This window comes from Sebastes fasciatus, chromosome 18 (assembly GCF_043250625.1).
Source record: "Sebastes fasciatus isolate fSebFas1 chromosome 18, fSebFas1.pri, whole genome shotgun sequence".
In the NCBI taxonomy this organism is placed as follows: Eukaryota; Metazoa; Chordata; class Actinopteri; order Perciformes; family Sebastidae; genus Sebastes; species Sebastes fasciatus.
This window is the reverse complement of record NC_133812.1, coordinates 23,022,675-23,044,389: the sequence shown is the minus strand read 5'-3', so window position 1 is coordinate 23,044,389 and position 21,715 is coordinate 23,022,675. Positions and strand designations below refer to the sequence as shown.

Below are 21,715 nucleotides of genomic sequence, written 5' to 3'. Positions count from 1 at the left end.
GGACTGATAGGGGAATGTTGTTATTGCAATTACTTTATTCATTTCCTCCCCCTCATCAAAAGAAATGCAGTTTACCAAAGCTACTACATACATACAAATGGCCATACAATAGCAGTGAACCATTTTGTCGTCAAATCTTTGAACCAAGTTTTGTATTTTTTCCATTTCCCTCTCTTTGGGGGCTCTTCTACTGTGGAAAGAAGTGCAGGTGGGCAGGACACAGCTTAGAAACAACCAAACAAAGCGACATTTACACAAGGATCATCTAGATTTTATACAACAAATGTTTTCTCTTTTTTATAATTCAAAAGCCACAAAACTATCTTGAGCCAAATCTGCTTGTAACTAATCCAGAGCTAGAGCACTGCTTGTGTCAGGAGGGACAAAAATGATAAATTGTTTTGCATAGTTTCTCATAAGGCACGTCGGCACTTGATAAACACCTAAAGTGAGTAGTCTCTGGTCCTGGAAGAACCATCTTCTGTAACTCCTCATTTCATCTGACAGATTTCAAAAGGCAGATCAGGTCTCACTCATGTCAAATGATGTTAACTGGATCAATAGTGATCAATACTAGCAGCACACATCCATTCAGTTGGTTTGGTAATAAGTGACACTAACATCCTGGCGTTAATCTAGAAATTGTGCATATTCAGACATTCAGTTGTCATGCTGTAACCCTTCACATGTATCAAATGTCTACACACAACAAATTGTGCAACAGGTTGGGGTTAAGCAAGTGAAAAGGCAATGTGAATCAGAATCAAAAGAAGACTTTGCATAAAAGAGGCGTCGTGGCTAGTGACTATTTTTCGGTAACAAGGAAGAGGACTTGGATGCACAAACCCGAAATGTCCAATCGTCAGTCGTTCGTCTTAAAATCATTTTCTTGAAGTATTTTTTTGTGTATCAGAATTCAAAATGAATGATTTTTTTTTCTCGACACCATGGCAGCAGAGAAAGTCCAGTGTTCAGGTTCTGTTAACAGGGTGAAGTCAAGTTCAGTGTCTCTTTCAGATAGAAGGAAAGTAGAGGCGTGTTTTGGGCCACGACACAAGGCTGGCCCTCTCTAACCCAACTGGTCCTCGTATTGCTTACGGAAGCAGTCTCCAGTAGGGAAGAAGTCCCAGCATCTCTCCTGGTACATCTTCCACACATACGACTCCTAGAGGAAGAAAGATACCGATTTTAAAGGGGCACGCCATAAATTTTACATGTAAAAAACTATAGTATGCTAAATATGTCACAAAAAAGTCTGAGTAAAAACTGTAGTTTATTTTGTTTTGTCATTTCAAATGAAAGCTTCTGCAGGAAAAGTCGAGTCATTTTTCTTTTGGTATACCCTTTAATACTAATTTGTGTGATTTTTATATTGAACTGACAAGCTGGTATTTATTAGCACCTGTTAACCTTAAAACCTATAGCTATAAGTATAGCATGTCGAAAACAGTCGTAAAAAAAGTCATAATATAGTATGTAAAAAAAAGTCATAGTAAAGCATGTCGAAAAAAGACGTGAAAAAAGTCGTTAAAAAAAGTCATAGCATGTCGAGAAAAGTCAGTATAGTATTTCGAAAAAAGTCGTTAAAAAAAGTCATAGAATGTCGAAAAAAGTCATAGTATAGTGTGTCAAAATAAGTCATAAAAAAGTCAGCATAATATGACGAAAAAAGTCACAAAATCGCATGTCAAAAAAAGTCATAGTAAAGCATGTCGAAAAAAGTCGTATGATGAAAAAAGTCATAGTAAAGCATGTCGAAAAAAGTCGTATAATATGATGAAAAAAGTCATAGTATAGCATGGCAAAAAAGTCGTTAAAAAAGTCATATAGCATGTCGAAAAAAGTCATAGTATAATGACGAAAAGTCATAGAATAGTATGTCAAAAGAAGTCGTAAAAAGAAGTCTTAAAATCGCATGTCGAAAAAAGTCGTCGAAAAAAGTTGTAAAAAAATCATAGTATAAGTTGACGAAAAAGGTCATAGTATAGCATGTCGAAAAAAGTTGTAAAAAGTCAGTTTAATGTGACAAAGTCGTAATATAGTCTGTTGAAATAAGGCGTAGAATAGCATGTCGAAAAAATTATGTAAAAAGTCAGTGTAGTATGTCAAAAGAAGTCGTAAAAAAAGTTATAGTATAGTATGTCGAAAAAGGTCATAAAATCGCATGTCGAAAAAGGTCGTTAGTATAATATGGTGAAGAAAGTCGTAAAAAAGTCATAGTATTGCAACTCATTCATTACTATTTCAAATTGCAGCTACACTTTCGAGTCCTACAGGGCTCTTGTATTCTCTTGTATTCTCTACAAGCAGCTGAATTTGGTTCTTTCTGCAGCCTGGAGGAGCTGCAACAGAGAGTTCCATTTTCCTTCTGCTAAATTTGTGACATAAGAAACGAGCATGCACATCAAATAAAACCAACTTGAATCTCAGGTGCACGACAATAACAACTTAATATCTAAAAAGTCAAAGTGAACCCACGCATTGCTTCTTCCTCCTGCTGCTAAGCTGTACTTGTGCAACATTTCAACCCACTTGTTATGTTGCATAAGTAAAACCTACTGAAGTTTCTGTAACCTTCCTTTGCTGTCTTAAGATTGATCAGACATGATATCTCACAGATGAAAAGGGCTGCCGAGAAGCGAAGCTAAAACACAGGTTTGGAAACGTCGTCACGTACCTGACCCGTGTGTTCAGTCTCGTCCTTGTTAATCAGGTACATCAGGAAGAACCTGCACAGAGGGGGAACATAAGTGGTGTGAAAAAATGTCCACGTTGTAAATCAGAAAAACGTTAATGGCTTTGATTTGTTGCTGCACTCACAGGTAGTTAGCTAGGTTGTGCTCTTGTAAGGTGTGGGTTTCGAACCCGTGAGGCGTCCGGTCAAAGTAGTCGTTCCCAATGCCACAGATGAAACATTTGGTCTGAAAGAGGGAATAAGAGTGTTTACATTTTCATACACACCCACAGTAGATCAACTTATACAGAATACCCATATTCTCTGCTGAAATTAGGTCGATTTCACACCTTGTACTTCGGTTCATTTGGCCGTTGTTGCCTTTTAGTTCTGGCTAAAGTCCACACTCACGTTTTACAAAAGTCTTAAACTGACAAGGAACTCATTAATTGGACAATTTTGGCAGGAAAATCAAATTACAGTGACTGACAACACATCATGCTGCACTTTACTGAAACGGATGTTTATCTTCTCTGGTGTCACAAATCAGTCATTAGTCGGGATTATAACTAACACGAATGATGAACAGGTAGATAAAGATGTGTCTTTCACTGTTATATTACAGGAGTAGTTACTGTTGTCACTGTTTCACTTACTTTTCAATGAGGACAACAAACAACACACCGCTCATCCTTTTCACTTTTTGATGTAACAGTTGAAAGCCCCACACTTACATACTGTAGGACGCACGTACGCGATAGCATGTTTGCCAAATTATTAAACTGTACATTGCTTAAATAAGATCACTTCCTTGACAATTTAAAGATTAGCGGATGGATTTAATTGTAGTTTAGATTCTTGGTTTATGTTAAGAAAAAACAACACATCTATTGTAGTGAAATCCTGTGTGTGGTCTGCTTTGATTTTACACCTCTAACTTTAACAAAACTCCTCATTTATCAGGTGATCTCGGACCGATTGTTTAGTCCGCATCATTCGACTGACAGCCCAAACGAACCAGGCAAACGCACCAGAATTGGATTGTTTGAAGCAAACCAAACAGGTTAAGTATGAAAGCACATTTTCCTCCACATCTATGCGTCTGACTAAATTAAAATCACTTTTTGCGGCTGAATCGTTTCCCTCTAATACACACAGTTTCTGGCCGAGTCTCACCTCCATGTCCTCCTTCACCTGCTCCTGCTGGTCTCTCAGCTCACCAAAGGCATCAATGATCAAACCTGAAGGAGCGTGCAACAGTTGGTTATAGTACTGAGCATGACTAATCCTAGAACTAGGGCTGTCAAACGATTAAAGTGATTAATCGCGTGATTGTCCGTAGTTAAACTTGACTATGACTTGCCCCAAACTGCATGTGATTATCATAAAGTGGGCATGTCTGTAAAGGGGAGACTCATGGGTACCCATAGAACCCATTTTCATCCACATATCTTGAGGTCAGAGGTCAAGGGACCCCTTTGAAAATGGCCATGCCAGTTTTTCATCGCCAAAATTTAGCCTAAGTTTGGAGCGTTATTTAACCTCCTTCGCGACAAGCTAGTATGACATGGTTGGTACCAACGGATTCTTTAGTTTTTTGTAGTTTCATATGATGCCAGTAGCTTCACTGTAGCTTTAAAACTGAGCTTCAACCTATAAAATCACAAGTTACGTTAAAGAAATTAGTGCCATTAAAACTAATTTGTATCACGTTAAATTTGACAGCCCTACTTATAACACATTTGCAGTTGCATTTATGTTTCAGGACGCAGAACACGGATAAATGACATAATAAAGTAAAGTTGTTGTACCCTGAATGATGGCCAGCAGGATGACAATGACGAAGAAGAAGAAGGTGATGTCAAACAGGATGCGGTAGAGCTCGTACGGGTCTCCAGCTGGGTCCTCCAACTCGTCTCCGATACCACCTCCAGCTCTCACGCCCACGTACATGTGGAACAAATAGCACTGCCAAGAGAAGAACAGGAAAGTATCTTAGAGCTTCACTTTTTAAAGATGAAATCATGTGTAGAGTATTAAAAGGCAGCTGCTGCCTATTCTGTTGTCGCTTTCATTTTCGTCCTTCATTTCAGACTAAAAAACTAAATTCAGTGCACGGTGTGGATGAGGATTCAGAGAGGCATCCATTACTAGAAGAAGACAAAAATGTGTCTCTAAAAAGGTTAAGAATGACTTGAGATCATCTGTAAGCTCTTCTTTCAGAGGGAGAAAAAACATTTAATAAACCAGTTATGCAGTAAATAATTTGTGATGTTTTTCATTTTGCAAAAAGGTGTGCATAATTATGGTTTTGAGAAGTCATCCTATACAAAGTTCACCAATTGAAGTAGACACATCCTGCTTTCATTACAAGGTGAAGGCAAGCAGGCAAAAATGTTCGCGTCAAACACTCAAACTAAAAGCCACAGGAATCTTTTTCAACTCCAAACATTTGCCCTCGCTGAAGCCTGCAGCTATTGAAAGCCTTTTTCTATTTTCACTAATTTATCCTAAATTGATATATATATATATTTATATATATCAGAGGTGGGTAAGCGTACCGTCATCATATCATCACACTTCATGTCAGGCTCGTCTTCATCCTCGCTCTTATTGTAGAACTTCCTGAAGAAGTTGAAGGCCACCACGGTGTAGAGATAGACGACCACGGCCAGCAGACCCACAGTCAGCATGAGCTGGACGGACAGACAAGAGACAAGCATTGAAACATTTCATGTGAACTGTAGTGATAATCTGAGCTGAGAGTTGAGGGGGGCATCGGAGCCTTTTCCTTGTTTAAAGGTACAGTGTGTAGGATTTGGCGACATCTAGCGGTGAGGTTGCAACTTGCAACCAACTGAAACTTCTCCCGTGTGGCAAGCATGTAGGAGAACTACGGTGGCCAATGTGAAAATGTGAAAACGCGAATGGACCTCTCTAGAGCCAGTGTTCCCTCTCAGGGTTTGTACATTCGGGGCTACTGGAGCAACACGGTGGACACCGTGAAGAGGACCCGCTCCGTATGTAGATATAAACGGCTCATTCTAAGGTAACGAAAACACAACAATTCATATTTTCAGGTGAATTAAACTAATGAAAACATACTTATATTATCTCCCACTAAATGTTTCACTGTTTTTTAAATCTAGATTTTGAGAGTGCGGCTGAATTGAGGATTTCAGAGCGGCTTTCATCAGTATTCAAAGACTTTGGAAACCTTCAGCAGTTCAGTGAATCAAATTCATACCATTACAGAACGTCTTTCTGAACAGAACTGCGTTTATATATGCATACTGCCTGTTTAATTTACTGTGAGAAAGAAACTAAAGATAATAGGGAGATAAAAAACCTGGCAGAAGCTAAACATTTAAACCCAATTACCACTTCCAATCCATTACTTTAATCTATTTCAACCATTTATTCACTACTCATAGCCTTTTAGCCAATAGGTTTACCCAATTATTTCAACTGTTTATCTATTTCTTTTAACTATCTATTTAAACTGTTGATTTATTAGTTTCAGCTAAGTGTTTCAAAAGCTTATCCATTACGATTTACCTAATGATTTGAGACGTTAAAGCATTCATTTGAACCCTAACCCTATTTCAGCAATGCAAAGCTTTTAGCTTTTAACTGTTCAGAGTTCCCAGCCTGTTTGCAAAATTTAGTTTTTACACACTTTCAATCGCATTGAGAAGTAAATCAAACTCTATCTCATCTTTAATTTGTCTGGTAAAATAGGAAACAAATGCAAATTATTTATTCTGCGCTTCACTTTTAAACTTATTTGTTCACATAAATGAAGTTCCTTTCACAGTTTCTCACAACAACCCTGCGTGATAAAGTGTGAATGATCCCAACTCCCTATTAGTCAGAAGAAGAAGTTATGCCACTAATCCAAGAGGCAAACAGCAAGTTCTGTCGCCTTTTACCTAATAATGAATTTATATTTAATTCAATTAATTTATTCTCATGTTTACGTTTAGATATCCTGTGAGCTGGAGAACTGACGTACGGTTTCTATTTCAAAGCTCCATCCTTTTCCCCCGAAGATAACTTCTAGATTTCATTATCTTGGTGTTAAATATGAATCATGATGCTAGTTGTTTTGTCCCTTTTATCTATCGTAGGTCACATGTACTTGCAGATTATATGCAGAAACAAGTATCTCAAATACGAGATGATGCGGTCCTAAAATAACAGTATTTCTCCACATTCCTCTGCGCTTGTAACAATTCAAAACCCCATAAACCTTCCTTCATTTCAAGGGTTTCTAGTTCTAAGTAGAAGTTCAGAAAGAGGAAGTTATACTGTAAGAAGAATCTGCTCTGCCAGGAGTGTGGAGTGATTGTTGTTGTTCTTATCTGTACTCTGGCTCCCTCTGCTGGTTGAGCTACGTACCTGCTTGCCGTTGTGAGTGACAGAAGACAGGATGGTGCGAAGGGTCTTGACGCTCATGGCGATGTCCAGCAGATGGGCAGCAAAGAAGAAGTTGTTGAAGTGCCCGAAAATGGACATGACGGAGTACCAGATCAGATACAGGAAGTACTGCAGGAAAAGGAAAAAGGCTATTCAATAATTACAAATGATGGTTCTGGTATATTTGTCCTTGAGCATGTACACCAGATCCTGATCCAAAGCCCCACAGTGCTGGGAATACAAATTGCTTTTAGTAACACGTTAGACAGACTTACATTGTCAGTCAGAACGACTCCCGTTTTCCAGACGTCGTAGTTTGTATCAATGGAGCTCAGCCTGCCAACGAGAAAACAAAATGTTGAATCGCATTAGTGACGTTGATGAATAGCTGACATGCAAACATCAGAAAAATATCAACCATATCTATGTATGAGGATTATACAGTGTAGTTTTGTCAGGTTTTCGATAAATCTGTTTAATTCTGAATAAGACATTTCGATCAGTCTATCACCGTCATGGTAATTATCATTAAAATGTGGAGATGCTGGCTCTGGTTTTTACGTGCCAACATCAGGTAATGCTCAAACTTTCAGGCCCTGATTTAAAAGCCTGTTGAGTACAATTTTTAACAACCCCTTAAGAGGAAGAAACTGCTGTGTATTTTATTTTCATTGGTTGTAAATAGAGAAAGCTAGGGTTGAGTTCTCACCATGAGAGCAGGGAAGCTTCCTTCTCTACGGTCTCCACTGTGGGATCAAAGTCCAGAGCGCTCTTATCCAGGCCTAAGAGCTCAGCGATGCGTTCAGCTCCATAAAGGTCACCGTATTTGTTGATGACCTACACATTCAGAGGGAGGACAGCAGAGATCAGCTCGGCCACATAACGTCAAACTGTGAGAAAGAAGTTTTAGAGACGATGCAGCGACGCAAGATGCTCCAGGGTCTGCTCAGCAAAACGAGGCAGATATTCATTTTACTATAATTTCATTACTTATTATCTCAGATTGTATTAAAGGTCCCATATTATAAAAAAGTGAGATTTTCCTGTTTGTTTATTATAAAGCAGGCTTAAGTCCTATATAAATACTGTGAAAGTATCGAAACACTCAATCCACAGGGAAATACAAACAACCCGTATTCAGAAACTCTGCGTTTGAAACAAGCTGTCAGGATTTCTGCCCATTCGTGATGTCACAAATATACAATATTTAAACCATTTACACAGATTTAAACGTAAACATTCCAAGTGTGTCCCAGTTTATTTCCTGGTTGCATTGGATGTGAATGTCATCAGCTGACAGGAAGTACACATGGACCCAAGCTGTTGCCTAGCAACGCAATTCTGTTGCAATTCCGTCAAAATGCGCAAAAACGGAGCGTTTAACCCAGAGGATAAATACAGACATATTCAGACAGACAGTATGAGGAAAATAAAGGCTTTTTTTAACATTAAAGCATGTAAACATGTTCTAGTAGAAACACAAAATACAAGTATGAACCTGAAAATGAGCCCGATATGGGACCTTTAAACATACCAATATTACCCTCATATAACATGTAAACAACTACCGAAAACTGCATTACATCAACAATCCTCTGATATGGATTCCTGGAAGAAATATTATCAAATTAGGTGATCTGGACATGAAAAATGATCAAGAACCCCTGACATGACTCACTAGGAACCCAGATTGACAGATACAATATTACTACATATTCATTCATTTAACCTTTATTTAAATCTCAAGGAGTTATTATATTATATGATTTCAATGATGTCGAGAGTACAATTAAAACAGAATAAATACACGAGAAAACAAACAACCAGACATGGTTAAATAGTTACATTCAAGAGTGGAGTAGTTTGTAATCATGGTTTTAAATTTGTTGTGTATTTTGTGTTTGCATGCAGGACTTCAAGCATTAGCCAATCACTTAAAACGAGTCGAATAATGACTAGGACCAATTTAATAATGATGTGATATATGATGGCAAGTTGCCATTAAGGGATTTATAAATAAATAGAAACCAATATCTGTCACGTCTTACTGTCAGAGATGCCCACCATATCTAGTTATATCTTCTATTTTTGAAATCAGGTTGTCGCTACTTTGTCCGCTTTGAGGGATCCTAATTACACTTACAGTCGGTATCTGTACAGTGTTTTAACTTTGACCTGCAGTTCTTCTTACACACTCACCTTGCGCTTGATAAACTTGTCCCAGTAGTTGCTGGGGAAAGACCTGCAATAGAAAGTAGAAGCGAGACTCAGCTGTGATAATACAAATAGTTTGATTAAATGTATGTATTAGAGAAGCTTTAATAGAAAGTCCGATATATATATATATATATACTGTACTGGACGCAAATGTGTCAGCTGTTCATTATTTTCATTAATGATTTATCTATCTTTTTTTTTTCTTTGTTTTTTTAATAAATCCACTATGTAAAGAATTGTTATATGATTCAAATTATTCTGATCTTTGTTTGTTTAAAAATGGAAAATATTCAACAATTTAATTTGATTATTTTATTCTGTTTATTTATGTCTCATTGTGTGTGTTCTTAGTTTTTAATCCTTTGCCAATTATTTAATAATTCATTTGTCCTTTTGTGCTCTTTTGTTTGTAAAACACAAAACGATGTTTGCATTAAACATATCTGTAAAAGTGAAAACCAATAAACACATTTAAAGAAAAAAAGCAGACAAAGATGAAAGAAAATGTAAAAAAAAAAAAAAGAAAACAATGGAGAATATCCAGGTGAGAACTGGTGCAGTTCTTTAAGCTCCTCGTGCTTTAATACAATAATTGTTTATTCTATAAAATGTCGGAAAATAAGGACAAACGCCCACCACAATTTCCGACATCACACGTTTTGTCCAATGTAGTGTGTGGTAGCTGTGGATATTTTTGATGTCCAAACAACAGTTAAAAAAAAAAAAAGGAAAAGTATTCAGTTTATAATAATATGAGATGAAGAAAAGCTGAAACCTACAAATGTTTGGCATTTTTATTTGATAAATTAGTTAAAATGACAAATCAATTATTCATTCCCACTAGTTGCTACTCTGCACTTTCTCATGCTGATCGACAAGGTGTGAGACAGATAGTAACACACATATAAATATATATTCTCATAATACTAATAGATATTGGAACAAGCAGAATGAGGTGATTATTGTCACTTCATTAGAGAAAGTCTTTTGTGTGATGAAAGAAATCTTATTTCCTTCATGAAGACAGGTTAAATGATCCACATAAATCATTAAGAGGATCCAGTTTTGAGACTACTGTTAATGCCAGGTGTGAACGAGGCCAGTGACTCACGGCGTGTTGATGACGAGTCGATCCCACTGGCCCTTGATGTCCTCATCAGACGGTTGTTCGGTGATGTAGAGACCGTCGAATTCAAGCTTCCTGGCGATCTCCTTCTCCCTCTTGAACACCACCAAAGGAACCTGGAGGTAAAATATAAACATGGGTGACTAAAACTGTAACATACACAACAGGATCATCTGCAAAGAAGTTCATCTTAGCTCAGTGAAGACCGTAATAGTATCATGAATGCACTTACCTTCAGACAGTAGTACCCGAACAGACAGACGAGTGAGATGACCGTGTGGAATACAGCCAGGAAGCGCAGGGTTGGCAACATGTATCCGGTGCTCTCCTGCAGGACAAACTCATCCATGTCGAAGAATGTGTTCTCACCATCATCCTCCTCCTCCTCGCCATCCCAGGTCTTTTCCTCATCTATTTCGGTTTCAAGAGTGACCTGTGTATACACCACATGGATCATCTTTTTTCCCACTATACATTTCTTACATTTGTGTCCAGGTGATGATTTCAATGATACAGATGGATAAGTCGAGGGATATATTTGTATGGATATGTATAGAGCTGCATCGATTAATCGATTAATTGTCAAATGTTAAATTAATCGCCAACTATTTTATACTTTGCATTTTCGTTTCCAGTTTTCTGGAAATGTTGTTTGTGCTACATTTGGATGGAAACTTGATTTGAGTTACCTTGTAGAAGAGAAGAATGAAGTTGATGGCGAAACACACAAACAGAGCCAGGTAGCGCAGGTTGTAGAAGTTACGAGCCAGGTAGTTCTGTAGGGGGAAAGTTTGATTAACGGCGAGACTAACTGCTTTGTAATCGTACTATCCACATTTTGGAAACAATTTAAAAGAAAGCATAAGTAATGTGAGGGCTCACCAGCAGCTTGGTCACAAAGACATCCAGGAAGGCAAAGATGCTCAACATGAAGGTGGGCGCCGCCCCTTTAGGCTGACTCGCTCTGGTTTTGGGCTTCTCCTCCGCCACCGGCTCCTTGGCCGCCGCCTCCTCCTTCTTTGGCTTATCCTCCTTCTCCTGGTTCTCTGTGCTGTATTCAAAACAGTTTGTTTTATTTTGTATGGTGATAATTAATTGTCCTCTCACTTCATTTTACTCACTCTGCTTTCTCCGGTTCGCTCTCGGGTGTTTCGACAGGCTTGGCAGCGGCATTCTGCAAAAGAGGAGAAATACATTTTCATGAGACCAAATAGCAGATATCTACAGAGTTTAAAATCATTAATTATACAGATGAAGTTATTGAATTGTGACTACAAACCTTCTTGTGATCAGTAGCGGAGGTCTCCGCGCTCAACTCAGAAATATCACCCAGACCCGGCTCCACATGTTTCCCTCCTTCCCTCTTGGGATTTGAGAGCATCTCCAACATCGCGTCGACCTCTGCTATGTCGCCTGCTGGTGCCATGGCTGTCTCTAAGCTTGCAAATGCCTCTATGGCCTCCATTTTCTCTCCTTCAATCACATCTCCGTGGATACCGAACTGGGTCGGGTCGGGCATGTTTCCGAGGATGTCTGTCACCTTGATGTTCTTGGCTCCCTCAACCAGACCGCCGCCAAACATGGAGGACCAGATGACGTGGAAGAACCCGAAGATGAGGCCGTAGATTCCCTTGAAGAAGCCGGTGAAAAGCATCCAGAAGAAGGAGAAGAAGCCGGTGATGATCTCCCTGATGCTCAGCTTCTTGATTTTCTTGAACTGCTTGCGCACGCTTTTAACGGAAAAGATTTGGCGGACATTGGCGATCTTCTTCTTGACTGAGCGGCAGGCGGTGGTGAAGGCCGAGGCAGACTCCAGGGCGGCCTCTTCCTCTTCAGTAAGCTCGTCCAGGATGCTGTGTGCCTCTTCCTCCTCCTCCTCCTCAGGTTGTTCAATCACATCTGGCTCGGAGATCTGCGAGGCCAGCTGCATCTCAAAAATGGTGTCCTCGCAGAAGTTCACAAACATCTCCATCTTCCCGCTCTCCGTGCCCTCGTTGACCACGTCAAAGATGAACTGACGCTTGGACTCTTTGACCTGCGGCTTCTCCCACTGTTCGCGGCTCGACTCGCTGATCTCGAAGTAGACCCTCTCGATACGCTTCGCGCTGCCCATGATTTCAATGCGACCCAGGTAAGGCTCGAAGTAGCTGAGCACACTCTCTGCCAGGTCTAAGAAGGTGGCGAGTCTGGAGTCGTGTGGCATGTGTTCAGACAGGTTGGTCAGCAGCACTGCCACGTTGAAGCCGATATCTTTGGCCGGCTCGTGGAACCGCTCCACAAAGTCCTTGTAACTGAACATGTCATTCTCATCGGCGTCTGCACACGAGAGCAGGAATTCAATCTCAGACTGGCTGTACTGCATCTGGCTCTCCATTGACTTCTGGAACTCCTTCTTTGAAACAATCCCTTTAAACTCAGGGTCGTTCTCTTTGAAGCTGTCCGAGGACGTCAGGTCCTTCAGCTTGAGGAACATATCGAAGAACTTGAGGATCATCTCCACATTGCTAGAAGACTCCACCAGCGTGTCAACCATCTGCTTTCCAATCGTTCCATTCACCACATTACCTGAATAAACACACAATGTATTATGTACTACATGACTTCTACTAAACAACGATGCAGTCGTGGGCTAGAACCGTGTCAACATGTTTGTGTTACAGATATTTTGAGTCAACGGATTTTTCGTCTTTTGTCATTTCTTTGGCAGCGAATAGCAGCTTCAGGCTCTTACCCTCGAGCAGAGACAGCAACATGATAACCATGTCCTTCTGTAAATCCATCAGCTCCTTCAGCAGCTCAATCTGACTGGCGTCCTACAAAGAGATGAGAGTCTTTTTGTTAAAGCTTTGCTCTAGAGGAGTTTTCCCAAAGCAAGAACAAAACAAAGTTGCTAAGACTCCAAATGTTCACCTATCAGCATTGTATTATTAATAGGGCTGTCAAAGTTAACGCGTTAATGACGTGTAACGCAAATTCGCGAAGGAGGCTAAATAACGCTCCAAACTGAGGCTAAATTTTGGCAAGGATAAACTGGCATGGCCATTTTCAAAGGGGTCCCTTGACCTCTGACCTCAAGATATGTGAATGTAAATGGGTTCTATGGGTACCCACGAGTCTCCCCTTTACAGACATGCACTCTTTATGATAATCACATGCAGTTTGGGGCAAGTTATAGTCAAGTCAGCACACTGACAGCTGTTGTTGCCTGATGGGCTTGAAATATAAATAAGGGATAAAGATGTCCTATTTGAACACACGCTGTGTTGCAGTCTTCGTGGGTTACTTCAGGACATGAGATTTGCTTGTTTCCGTTGTATCCTCTCAAGCTGAACTTTCATTTTTTAAAAAGGAGATGCTTTACAAGAAGAAGAACCAGAAGGTTTATTGTACCTGAGACAGCTTCATTTGCATGTTGGCAAACACATGCAAGAAGCCCACAACTGCATCCCACAGTCTGCTGTGAGCTAAACTCTGCTGATTCCCGATACACGGGCCCTGTAGGAAAGAGAGGAAGAAAAAAAACACTCGTGAAATATTTGATGGCAGTAATTTCAGTCTGTACATTGTGGATTTAACAGTGTTGACCGAGGGATCGGCTTCTTACCTGAATATACTCAGTCAGTGAGTTGAATATCTGCTTGGCAACGGATAAAGCTTTGGAGAAGTTGACTTTTCCAGTCTCATCAATGACATCTTTGCCAGAGTAGTACCAGTAGAAGTCACTGATGGATTCCTAGAGAGCAGGACCACATTGGTGGACAATGAGAATAGTGGAGCCAGTAACAATGCGTGTACATGTTGTGGCTTTATATTTGTGTTTTTTTACACACCTGAAGACGGAGCAGATAATCCACAGTGCTGATAATGATGTTGACTGTGGTTGTGTTTCCAGTTTGGGTTCTCAGGAAGTTCTGGAAATCTGACAGAAAGAAATATTTTCTCATCTCTGTCTATTGCACCTATTGTGGATCACTGTGCCCTTGTGGTGCAACTTAAACAATTTCAATAAACAAAACAATGCTCCAATTTACGATGACCTCACCTCCATTGTGCCCCTCGCACAGAAGTTGCAAAAACCGGAACAGATCTTTAGTAAACTCATCATTTTGTAACACCTTGGAACCTTCGAAGAAAAGATATTTAGTGACAACTATGACTCTACACAAAGTTATTTATATTTACTCAACATGAGAAGGTGTAATAATATGTGAAGCCCCCCTCATTAGCGATTAATGTGAGGCAAGCAGGACACGTTTCATGTTCAAAACGTGTCTGAAGTCCAGGGCTTTTTAGATTGCAGGTTCAAAACTGAATCCAAAGCGCTTTTTTGTAAAAAATGCTCTTACGTTAAACAACAATGAAACACTAGGACATTTCCATAAGCTGGAGGAAGCCTGGTAACTTTCACATGTAGGCGAGGGTAGAGCCTGAAAAGCAGCGGACGGACGGTGGTTACATTATTCACTTTATAAACTCGACCAGATAATCCGGTCGACAGAGCTAAACAAAACGAGCACAAATACATTTCTCTGAGCTGAGCAGCTAAAACCATGTGAAAGTTAGACACCTGTATGGAAACCAGCTTTGTGAAATAGGCCCCAAAGCCAAAGCAAGACAAAGCTTTGCTTAGGCTGCGGAAGAGCCCACAAACCTTCAGTCAAACCCTGGAGAGGTGGCACTGATTGCCTTAGAACAACAGATTTGAGCATCAGTAATAAGATTGGCATTAGTAAATGTTAACATGAAGGGAATGGGAACAAATAACACACAACAGGACAGGCAATGGATTCTTGAAGATCCACCGCGTACACTCTGCATGCACAGTTTGTCCCTGCAGACATCTGGGGGAGGGAGAGGCCGGGTACCAAATAAAGCAGGGAATATGAACCACAGATATGGAGGAGACATTCAGGGTGGAAGCATAGCCATATCAGGATGATCTGAGTTTGCTATTTACCCCGCTGAGAGTTGGCTGCCATCGATGTTTTTTTTTTAAAATGAGAGGAAGGAGACAAACGATACACGAAGACATAAGCAAAAAGAGAGGACATTGAATTACAATATAAAGAACTATGAATACATCGGCTACGAGTGGAAAAACAAAGTCATGCAGTTAAAAAGAATAGTTTTAGACGAGGGGGAAATCATAGGCCTGAGTACCAAATAGGAAAATTCGGACACACGAGTAGTAACAGTGACTTGTTAAACACAGAACTCGGTGGAAATGTTTAGAGGGGGACTGAATGATGAAAAGACGGACATAGTTTGATGTGGAAAGCGTCAAGTGAAGAGAGTTTGTGCAGAAAGTTGGAGAGGGATTTGCTTTAATGCTGGACCATGTCCTCTAAGACAAGATTTGTACTGTTAATACCCACTCACAGACCAGGATACATAGATACCTCAATACCATCAGGTTAAAAGAAAGTGGGTTTATACTTATACAAAATCCCATGTTACATATAACAGTCTTATTAAATATTTAAATCTCACGCCTACTTGTTGTACTGACAAAAGAAGACGTGAAAGACAACACTGACGACTTAAGTGGCTTCAAGACTGTAGCGCAAGCAACAAACTATTTGTGTTAAAGCTGCAGTCGGTAACTTTGAGCATCCATCCATCCATCATCTGTAACCGCTTATCCTATTCAGGGTCGCGGGCGGGCTGGAGCTGATCCCGGCTGACATTAGGTGAAGGCGGGGTGCACCCTGGACAGGTCGCCAGACTATGTGACTTTGAGCAAATATGACAAAAAGTTATTTTTAGAAAACGGTCATCATATCCTGACAGGTGCGACAGATAATCTGTGAAAAATATCATGTTCCTCTGTGTCGTCCTAGTGGTCCTAATAGCATTTGCAAGTCTCTACCGCACCCAAAAACAACCAATCACAGCCGAGCAGTCTCTGGGCAGCTGTCAGTCAATGCTTGTAAAACTTGTGAAGTCCGATCAAACTGTAAAAATGAATCAATATTCTGTTTCTGTAATGCCTTTTTCTCTCCTCAAATGTTTTCAGAAACATCTTGTAGTGTACTGTTTAGCTATAAAATGAGAACGTTTGTGACCCGGATGGCATGTTGTCCATCCATCCATCCATCTTCAACCGCTTATCCGGGCTCGGGTCGCAGGGGCAACAGCTCCAGCAGGGGACCCCAAACTTCCCTTTCCCGGGCCACATTAACAGGCTCTGACTGGGGGATCCCGAGGCATTCCCAGGCCAGAGTAGAGATATAATCTCTCCACCTAGTCCTGGGTCTTCCCCGTGGTCTCCTCCCATCTGGTCGTTCCTGGAACACCTCCCTAGGGAGGCGCCTAGGGAGCATCCTTACTAGATGCCCGAACCACCTCAGCTGGCTTCTTTCGACGCAAAGGAGCAGCGGCTCTACTCCGAGTCCCTCACGGATGACTGAGCTTCTCACCCTATCTCTAAGGGAGACGCCAGCCACCCTCCTGAGGAAACTCATTTCGGCCACTTGTACCCGCGATCTAGTTCTTTCGGTCTTGACCCAACCCTCATGACCATAAGTGAGAGTAGGAACGAATCCATCGGTTTCCTACTGAGAATGAGGCATGTTGAAAACAGCCAAAGCCAAGCGCCGCCCAGCGGCTGCAGCACACTTTCTGACTTTACAACTAAACAGTACACTACAAGTTGTTTCTGAAAACATTTGAGGCAAGGGGAATGCTCGGCTCTGATTGGTTGTTTTTTCCTTCGGCGCTGTGAAACCTTGAAGATGCCATCAGGAGCACAGGAGGAGGCAAAACATGATTTTTTTCCAGATTATCTGTCTCATGCACTACTGTCAGGATACGGTCACCGTTTTAATAAAACAACTTTTTTTGATCATATTTGCTCAAAGTTACCAACTGCAGCTTTAATCAAAATCCACATTGATAGCAATGTCATTTTGATCGTTTCATCTACGAGGGCCATAGAGAAACTAGTAATTAGAAACTAGCATATATTAACAGCTTCGAACGGACACCGAGGTTATGCAGTCGTCATGGTACAGCATTAGTTTAGTGAAGGGAGAAGAATAGGGTCCTTTGTTGATTTGTAATCAAGAGTAAAAACAGGAGCTTCAACAGTAAGGATCTACTGAACTTCAAGAGAAAACTGCATCAAAAAATGTGATGCTCAGAAGATTAAGGAAAGGAAATCAGGTCGAATCCATCAGCCCATCTAATATAAGACGTCTCTGAACTTACTTGAACCTTCTTCTGTCACCATGCCAAGTCCTTCTGCTTTGTTCTGCCTCTCAAATGCATTCAAGTCCAAGACACTAAGGAGAGAAAACTCAAAAGTTAAAATAGAAGCACTTGATGTCTGCACAGACGTTTCCTTTTTGCCGTGTAGATAATAATATAACGGTACATTACCTGCAAGACATCATCAGTCCTGAGAGACTCTTGAAAAAGCCTGCATCTCTTTTCTCTTTCAGGTAATCAAGCATTTTCTGGGATAAGAGATGAAATGCATTTAACACCCCACTGTCAAAAAACAAGTGCTACTCCGGTGTAGTCTCTGAATGTGTTGTGTGTGTATATATGTGATGTTCACGGATGGATGGAAGAATACGAATATTTTTTATATTTGAGCTGTGTCATCTGACCTGCTGCACTTGCACATTGCCTCCATTTAAGATGGAGATTCCCAGTTTGAGGGTGCATGTCACCATGGGGCCCAGACGACCTGATGAAAAAGGAAAAATGTAAGAAAAGCTGCAAGTCAACAACACGGAGGACAGAAGCAGGTTTGACTGATAATAAAGGATAAATCCCTGAAGCACATCAGAAGGTCATACATTATGTTTTTAGATTGAAGTTCATCTTTTTGTGTCATGATCCATCACATTTTATCAGCAGGAGGAAACTCTGAAACATTAAGGCCTTCAAATTAAATATCACTTATAAAAATATATATATATATATATGAACTAATTGTTAAAATAGAAAAATTATAAAATGTCTATTGACCCAAGAAGAACCCTCCGTGTCTGTGGATTACAGAAGTGCTCGAACTGTCACATAAGCTTTCAGCTGAAAAGGTCACAGAATCATTTCCTTTAAACTGCCTGCGAAATGTTGAGCCGCAGAAAACGATCAGCTTTCATCGTTACCTTTACTGGCGCTGATCATCTGCAGCACCATCTCCGCGGCCCCGCGGGCGTGCAACCTCGCCTGCTGATACAGGATCTTCTGCTTTTCCATCTCTTTTTCCTGAGGAGCAACACACACAAACACAGCAGTCATCATCAGCACAAACTTGTATTGTACCTGTTCTGAATTCTTTGCAGGTAACAGATATAAAGGTTTTGGTAAACTGAGATTAAAGAGACGTTATTTTGAGAGTCTGACAGAGCCATTGTTAAGAGGATCTGTGCATGAATGAGAGCATACCTCGAACGTCTTTTCTTTCCCTTCTTCCTCTTCTTCCTCGTCATCCTCTGCACAGCTCTGAGGACACAAAGGTCAACATTCATGTTAACTCAGGTCTTACCAGAATTATATATACATAAAGATAACTTAAAAGGCCACTACCTTTGCCATCATGTCTGCATACGCAATATACAACGGATCTTCTTCCAAGTAACTGAAAAGAAGTGAAGTCACAATGCATCAACAACAAATATCAAAAATATTCTTTGCTATATTTCATACTAACATGCAACAAGAGCACATGCAACTCTTTGTGAAACACCTTCTCACCTTCTCTCTGTCAGCGCGTTGTGGCTGAAGTGGAGGATGAGTTGGTGGAGAGGGTCCGGCTGGATCTCAGCCACCTCCTCTTCCTCCTCCTCCACAATTTTCATGGGGGTTTTCTGCAGGAGTCCACAGGTGTGAAAAGTTAGCTCTGCCCAAATCTCATCTGATCACTAATCATCCCTCTCAAGAAATATCTTTTTTTTTTTTTTTTTTTATCTTTACAAACTCACTGACAAGTGTGCCCATTCACACATTTGTCAAAAAACACTGAAATGAGTCAGTAACATTCAACTAGCACCGGCATGCAGATGAGTTTTTGACATGTCCTGGTGATCCATGGAGAGGAAACAGGGCGAGGAAGTTAAGAGTGGATGATTAACAGCGTTGGAAACAGTTTTCAAATACATGCATGTTACAGCAAACAGATGCAAGCAGTAAGCCATTTGGTGATATGACTTTGAACATGAAGAATGACCCTGACAGTATGGGAGCCTGGCAATGAGGGACTACTCAAATCTCCACGAGTTCAAACTAATCTGACAGATTTATAGAATAAAACTGACGCTAAAAAATATTTTCTCCAACAAGAATCAACTGTATCTAAGGCTGTACTTTTAGTCTTATTCAATGGCACAGTTTTAGTGTCTTGATGAATTAACTGCGTACAAAGATCTAATATGAAATGTGATCTTCACATGACTACGCGAGCATGCCACTGACGTCACGGCCACAGAACGTACTGTAACGTCACCTTCACAGTCACACGAAAAGACAACTGATGGGTTGGATCCAGATCTGACAGCAACACAGCTAGTGACTCCTAGTGAAAGGCCCTCCTTACCACTGCTGTCAGAAAGGCATAGCCTGCTTTCCTAGAGCTGTGAGCGCCGGAGATGGCCCTGTGTCTCCTGAGTTGGTCATGCAGCCTCTGACCCCTGACGGATCTCTGTTTGAAGGGTTTCGCGCGCCTAGAGCGAGGGCCGCCCCTGGGTGCTTTGGGCGGGGTCCCCACCCGGGCGCGCTCCCACGGCTCGACGGGCGCGGAGCTAAAGAAGCATTCGGCAGACAGGACTGGCAGAGGGGTGCCAACGCAGGGCACGCGGGGCAAGGGCAAGGCGAGCCCAGTACTTACTGCCAGATCCTGAACTAGCTTCTCCTCAAAGGAGTACTCCTCTGCCTCTATCCAAAGTCTCTGATAGGCCGGGATGAAGAAGTTGATAGCGCGATGCCTGGGGAGGGGGGAGGTGAGGGGAGGTGGGGAGGAATGGAAGGGAGTGGGGAGGGAGGTACAGTGGCATTAGGGCGGGTTCTGGTGAGTGTTTGGAGGAGACAGGAAGGAGAGATGTAGGGGGGAGGAAGGGGTTACAGGAAGTGCATTTCAGGCAGGGTGGTGAGTGGTCAATGTGGGACCCACTGGCTCTTCTGACTGGTCACGTTTGGTCTCTAAAATGACTGCAGTTCCTTCCATCAGGTTGTAATATTCATTAGAGGAGCATGCACACTTTAGGGGAGATATGCAGTTTTCCAACATATCGGTGCATCAACAACTTATTGTCTTGCAATTATTACATTTACATCACATATTTTCTAAGGCTGTCAAAGTTAGCGCGATAACGCAAATTTGTTTTAACGCATTAATGCAACTTGCGATTTTTAGGTTCTACTGGGCTCAGTTTTAAAGGTATAGTGGAGATACTGGTATCATATGAAACAAAAAAACTAAGCAATCCATTGGTACCAGCCATGTCATACTAGCTTGTTGTGAAGGAGGTTAAATAATGCTCCAAACTTGTGCTAAATTTTCGCAAGGAAAAGCTGTCACAACCATTTTCAAATGGGTCCCTTGACCTCTGACCTCAAGATATGTGAATGAAAATGGGTTATATAGGTACCCACGAGTCTCCCCTTTACAAACACGCCCACTTTATGATAATCACATGCAGTTTGGGGCAAATCATAGTCAAGTCAGCACACTGACAGCCTATTTTTCATGCTAAATGCAGTACCTGTGAGGGTTTCTGGACAATATTTCGCATTGTTTTGTGTTGTTAATTGATTTCCAATAATAAATATAGACATATATTTGCATAAAGCAAGATATTTGCCCACTCTTATGTTGATAAGAGTATTAAATACCTGACAAATCTCCCTTTGAGGTACATTTTGAACCGATTAAAAATGTGCAATCGATTCGCGATGAACTATAGACAATCATGCAATTGTGATTAAATATTTTAACCAATTGACAGCCCTAATATTTTCCTAACAAAGATGCACAGATGTGTTGTAAAACTGCACAACCTTTGGCAAAATGTCTGATGAAAAACAAATCTTTAAATCATCATAAGAGCAGGAAGCAAAATAACATGAAACAACTTTTATACTACTGTAATCAAGCATACTTTTGTAAAACCAGGTAGCCAACTAATGAGAGTCAAAATTGTATTCAATAGATTTCTGTCTTTCTTCTTTTCTCCTTTCTTTCTTCATTCCTTCCTTCAGGGTTCACCTGAAATGAGACAAAGGCCTGCAGCTCGCAGTGGGTTTCCACTTTCCAAATAAGTTGGTTTCAG

At 40.8% G+C, this 21,715-nt stretch overlaps 1 protein-coding gene across 4 annotated transcripts in view; it reads right to left on the bottom strand.

The window, feature by feature from the left end:
• Positions 1 to 15: 15 nt before the first annotated feature.
• The window catches only part of ryr3 (ryanodine receptor 3), a 133,467-nt gene continuing 111,767 nt past the window's right edge, over positions 16 to 21,715 (bottom strand). For 2 of the 4 annotated variants that reach the window (XM_074615784.1, XM_074615782.1), the window contains 30 exons: positions 20,275 to 20,371; positions 19,146 to 19,258; positions 18,978 to 19,029; positions 18,837 to 18,893; positions 18,557 to 18,656; positions 18,050 to 18,129; positions 17,817 to 17,893; positions 17,646 to 17,719; positions 15,394 to 15,408; positions 14,479 to 14,559; positions 14,267 to 14,355; positions 14,041 to 14,169; positions 13,827 to 13,931; positions 13,168 to 13,249; positions 11,716 to 13,001; positions 11,558 to 11,610; positions 11,319 to 11,487; positions 11,126 to 11,212; positions 10,669 to 10,869; positions 10,422 to 10,552; positions 9,293 to 9,335; positions 7,803 to 7,930; positions 7,369 to 7,429; positions 7,076 to 7,222; positions 5,236 to 5,370; positions 4,486 to 4,642; positions 3,851 to 3,915; positions 2,821 to 2,921; positions 2,678 to 2,729; positions 16 to 1,165 (listed from right to left, as the gene is read on the bottom strand). In XM_074615784.1, the coding sequence (XP_074471885.1) occupies positions 1,070 to 1,165; positions 2,678 to 2,729; positions 2,821 to 2,921; positions 3,851 to 3,915; positions 4,486 to 4,642; positions 5,236 to 5,370; positions 7,076 to 7,222; positions 7,369 to 7,429; positions 7,803 to 7,930; positions 9,293 to 9,335; positions 10,422 to 10,552; positions 10,669 to 10,869; positions 11,126 to 11,212; positions 11,319 to 11,487; positions 11,558 to 11,610; positions 11,716 to 13,001; positions 13,168 to 13,249; positions 13,827 to 13,931; positions 14,041 to 14,169; positions 14,267 to 14,355; positions 14,479 to 14,559; positions 15,394 to 15,408; positions 17,646 to 17,719; positions 17,817 to 17,893; positions 18,050 to 18,129; positions 18,557 to 18,656; positions 18,837 to 18,893; positions 18,978 to 19,029; positions 19,146 to 19,258; positions 20,275 to 20,371 (4,063 nt within the window). In that variant the 3' untranslated portion in view covers positions 16 to 1,069. Of the gene's footprint in view, positions 1,166 to 2,677; positions 2,730 to 2,820; positions 2,922 to 3,850; positions 3,916 to 4,485; positions 4,643 to 5,235; positions 5,371 to 7,075; positions 7,223 to 7,368; positions 7,430 to 7,802; positions 7,931 to 9,292; positions 9,336 to 10,421; positions 10,553 to 10,668; positions 10,870 to 11,125; positions 11,213 to 11,318; positions 11,488 to 11,557; positions 11,611 to 11,715; positions 13,002 to 13,167; positions 13,250 to 13,826; positions 13,932 to 14,040; positions 14,170 to 14,266; positions 14,356 to 14,478; positions 14,560 to 15,393; positions 15,409 to 17,645; positions 17,720 to 17,816; positions 17,894 to 18,049; positions 18,130 to 18,556; positions 18,657 to 18,836; positions 18,894 to 18,977; positions 19,030 to 19,145; positions 19,259 to 19,983; positions 20,372 to 21,715 lie in introns of all 4 variants that reach the window. The other 2 variants (XM_074615780.1, XM_074615783.1) reach the window with 2 other exon arrangements.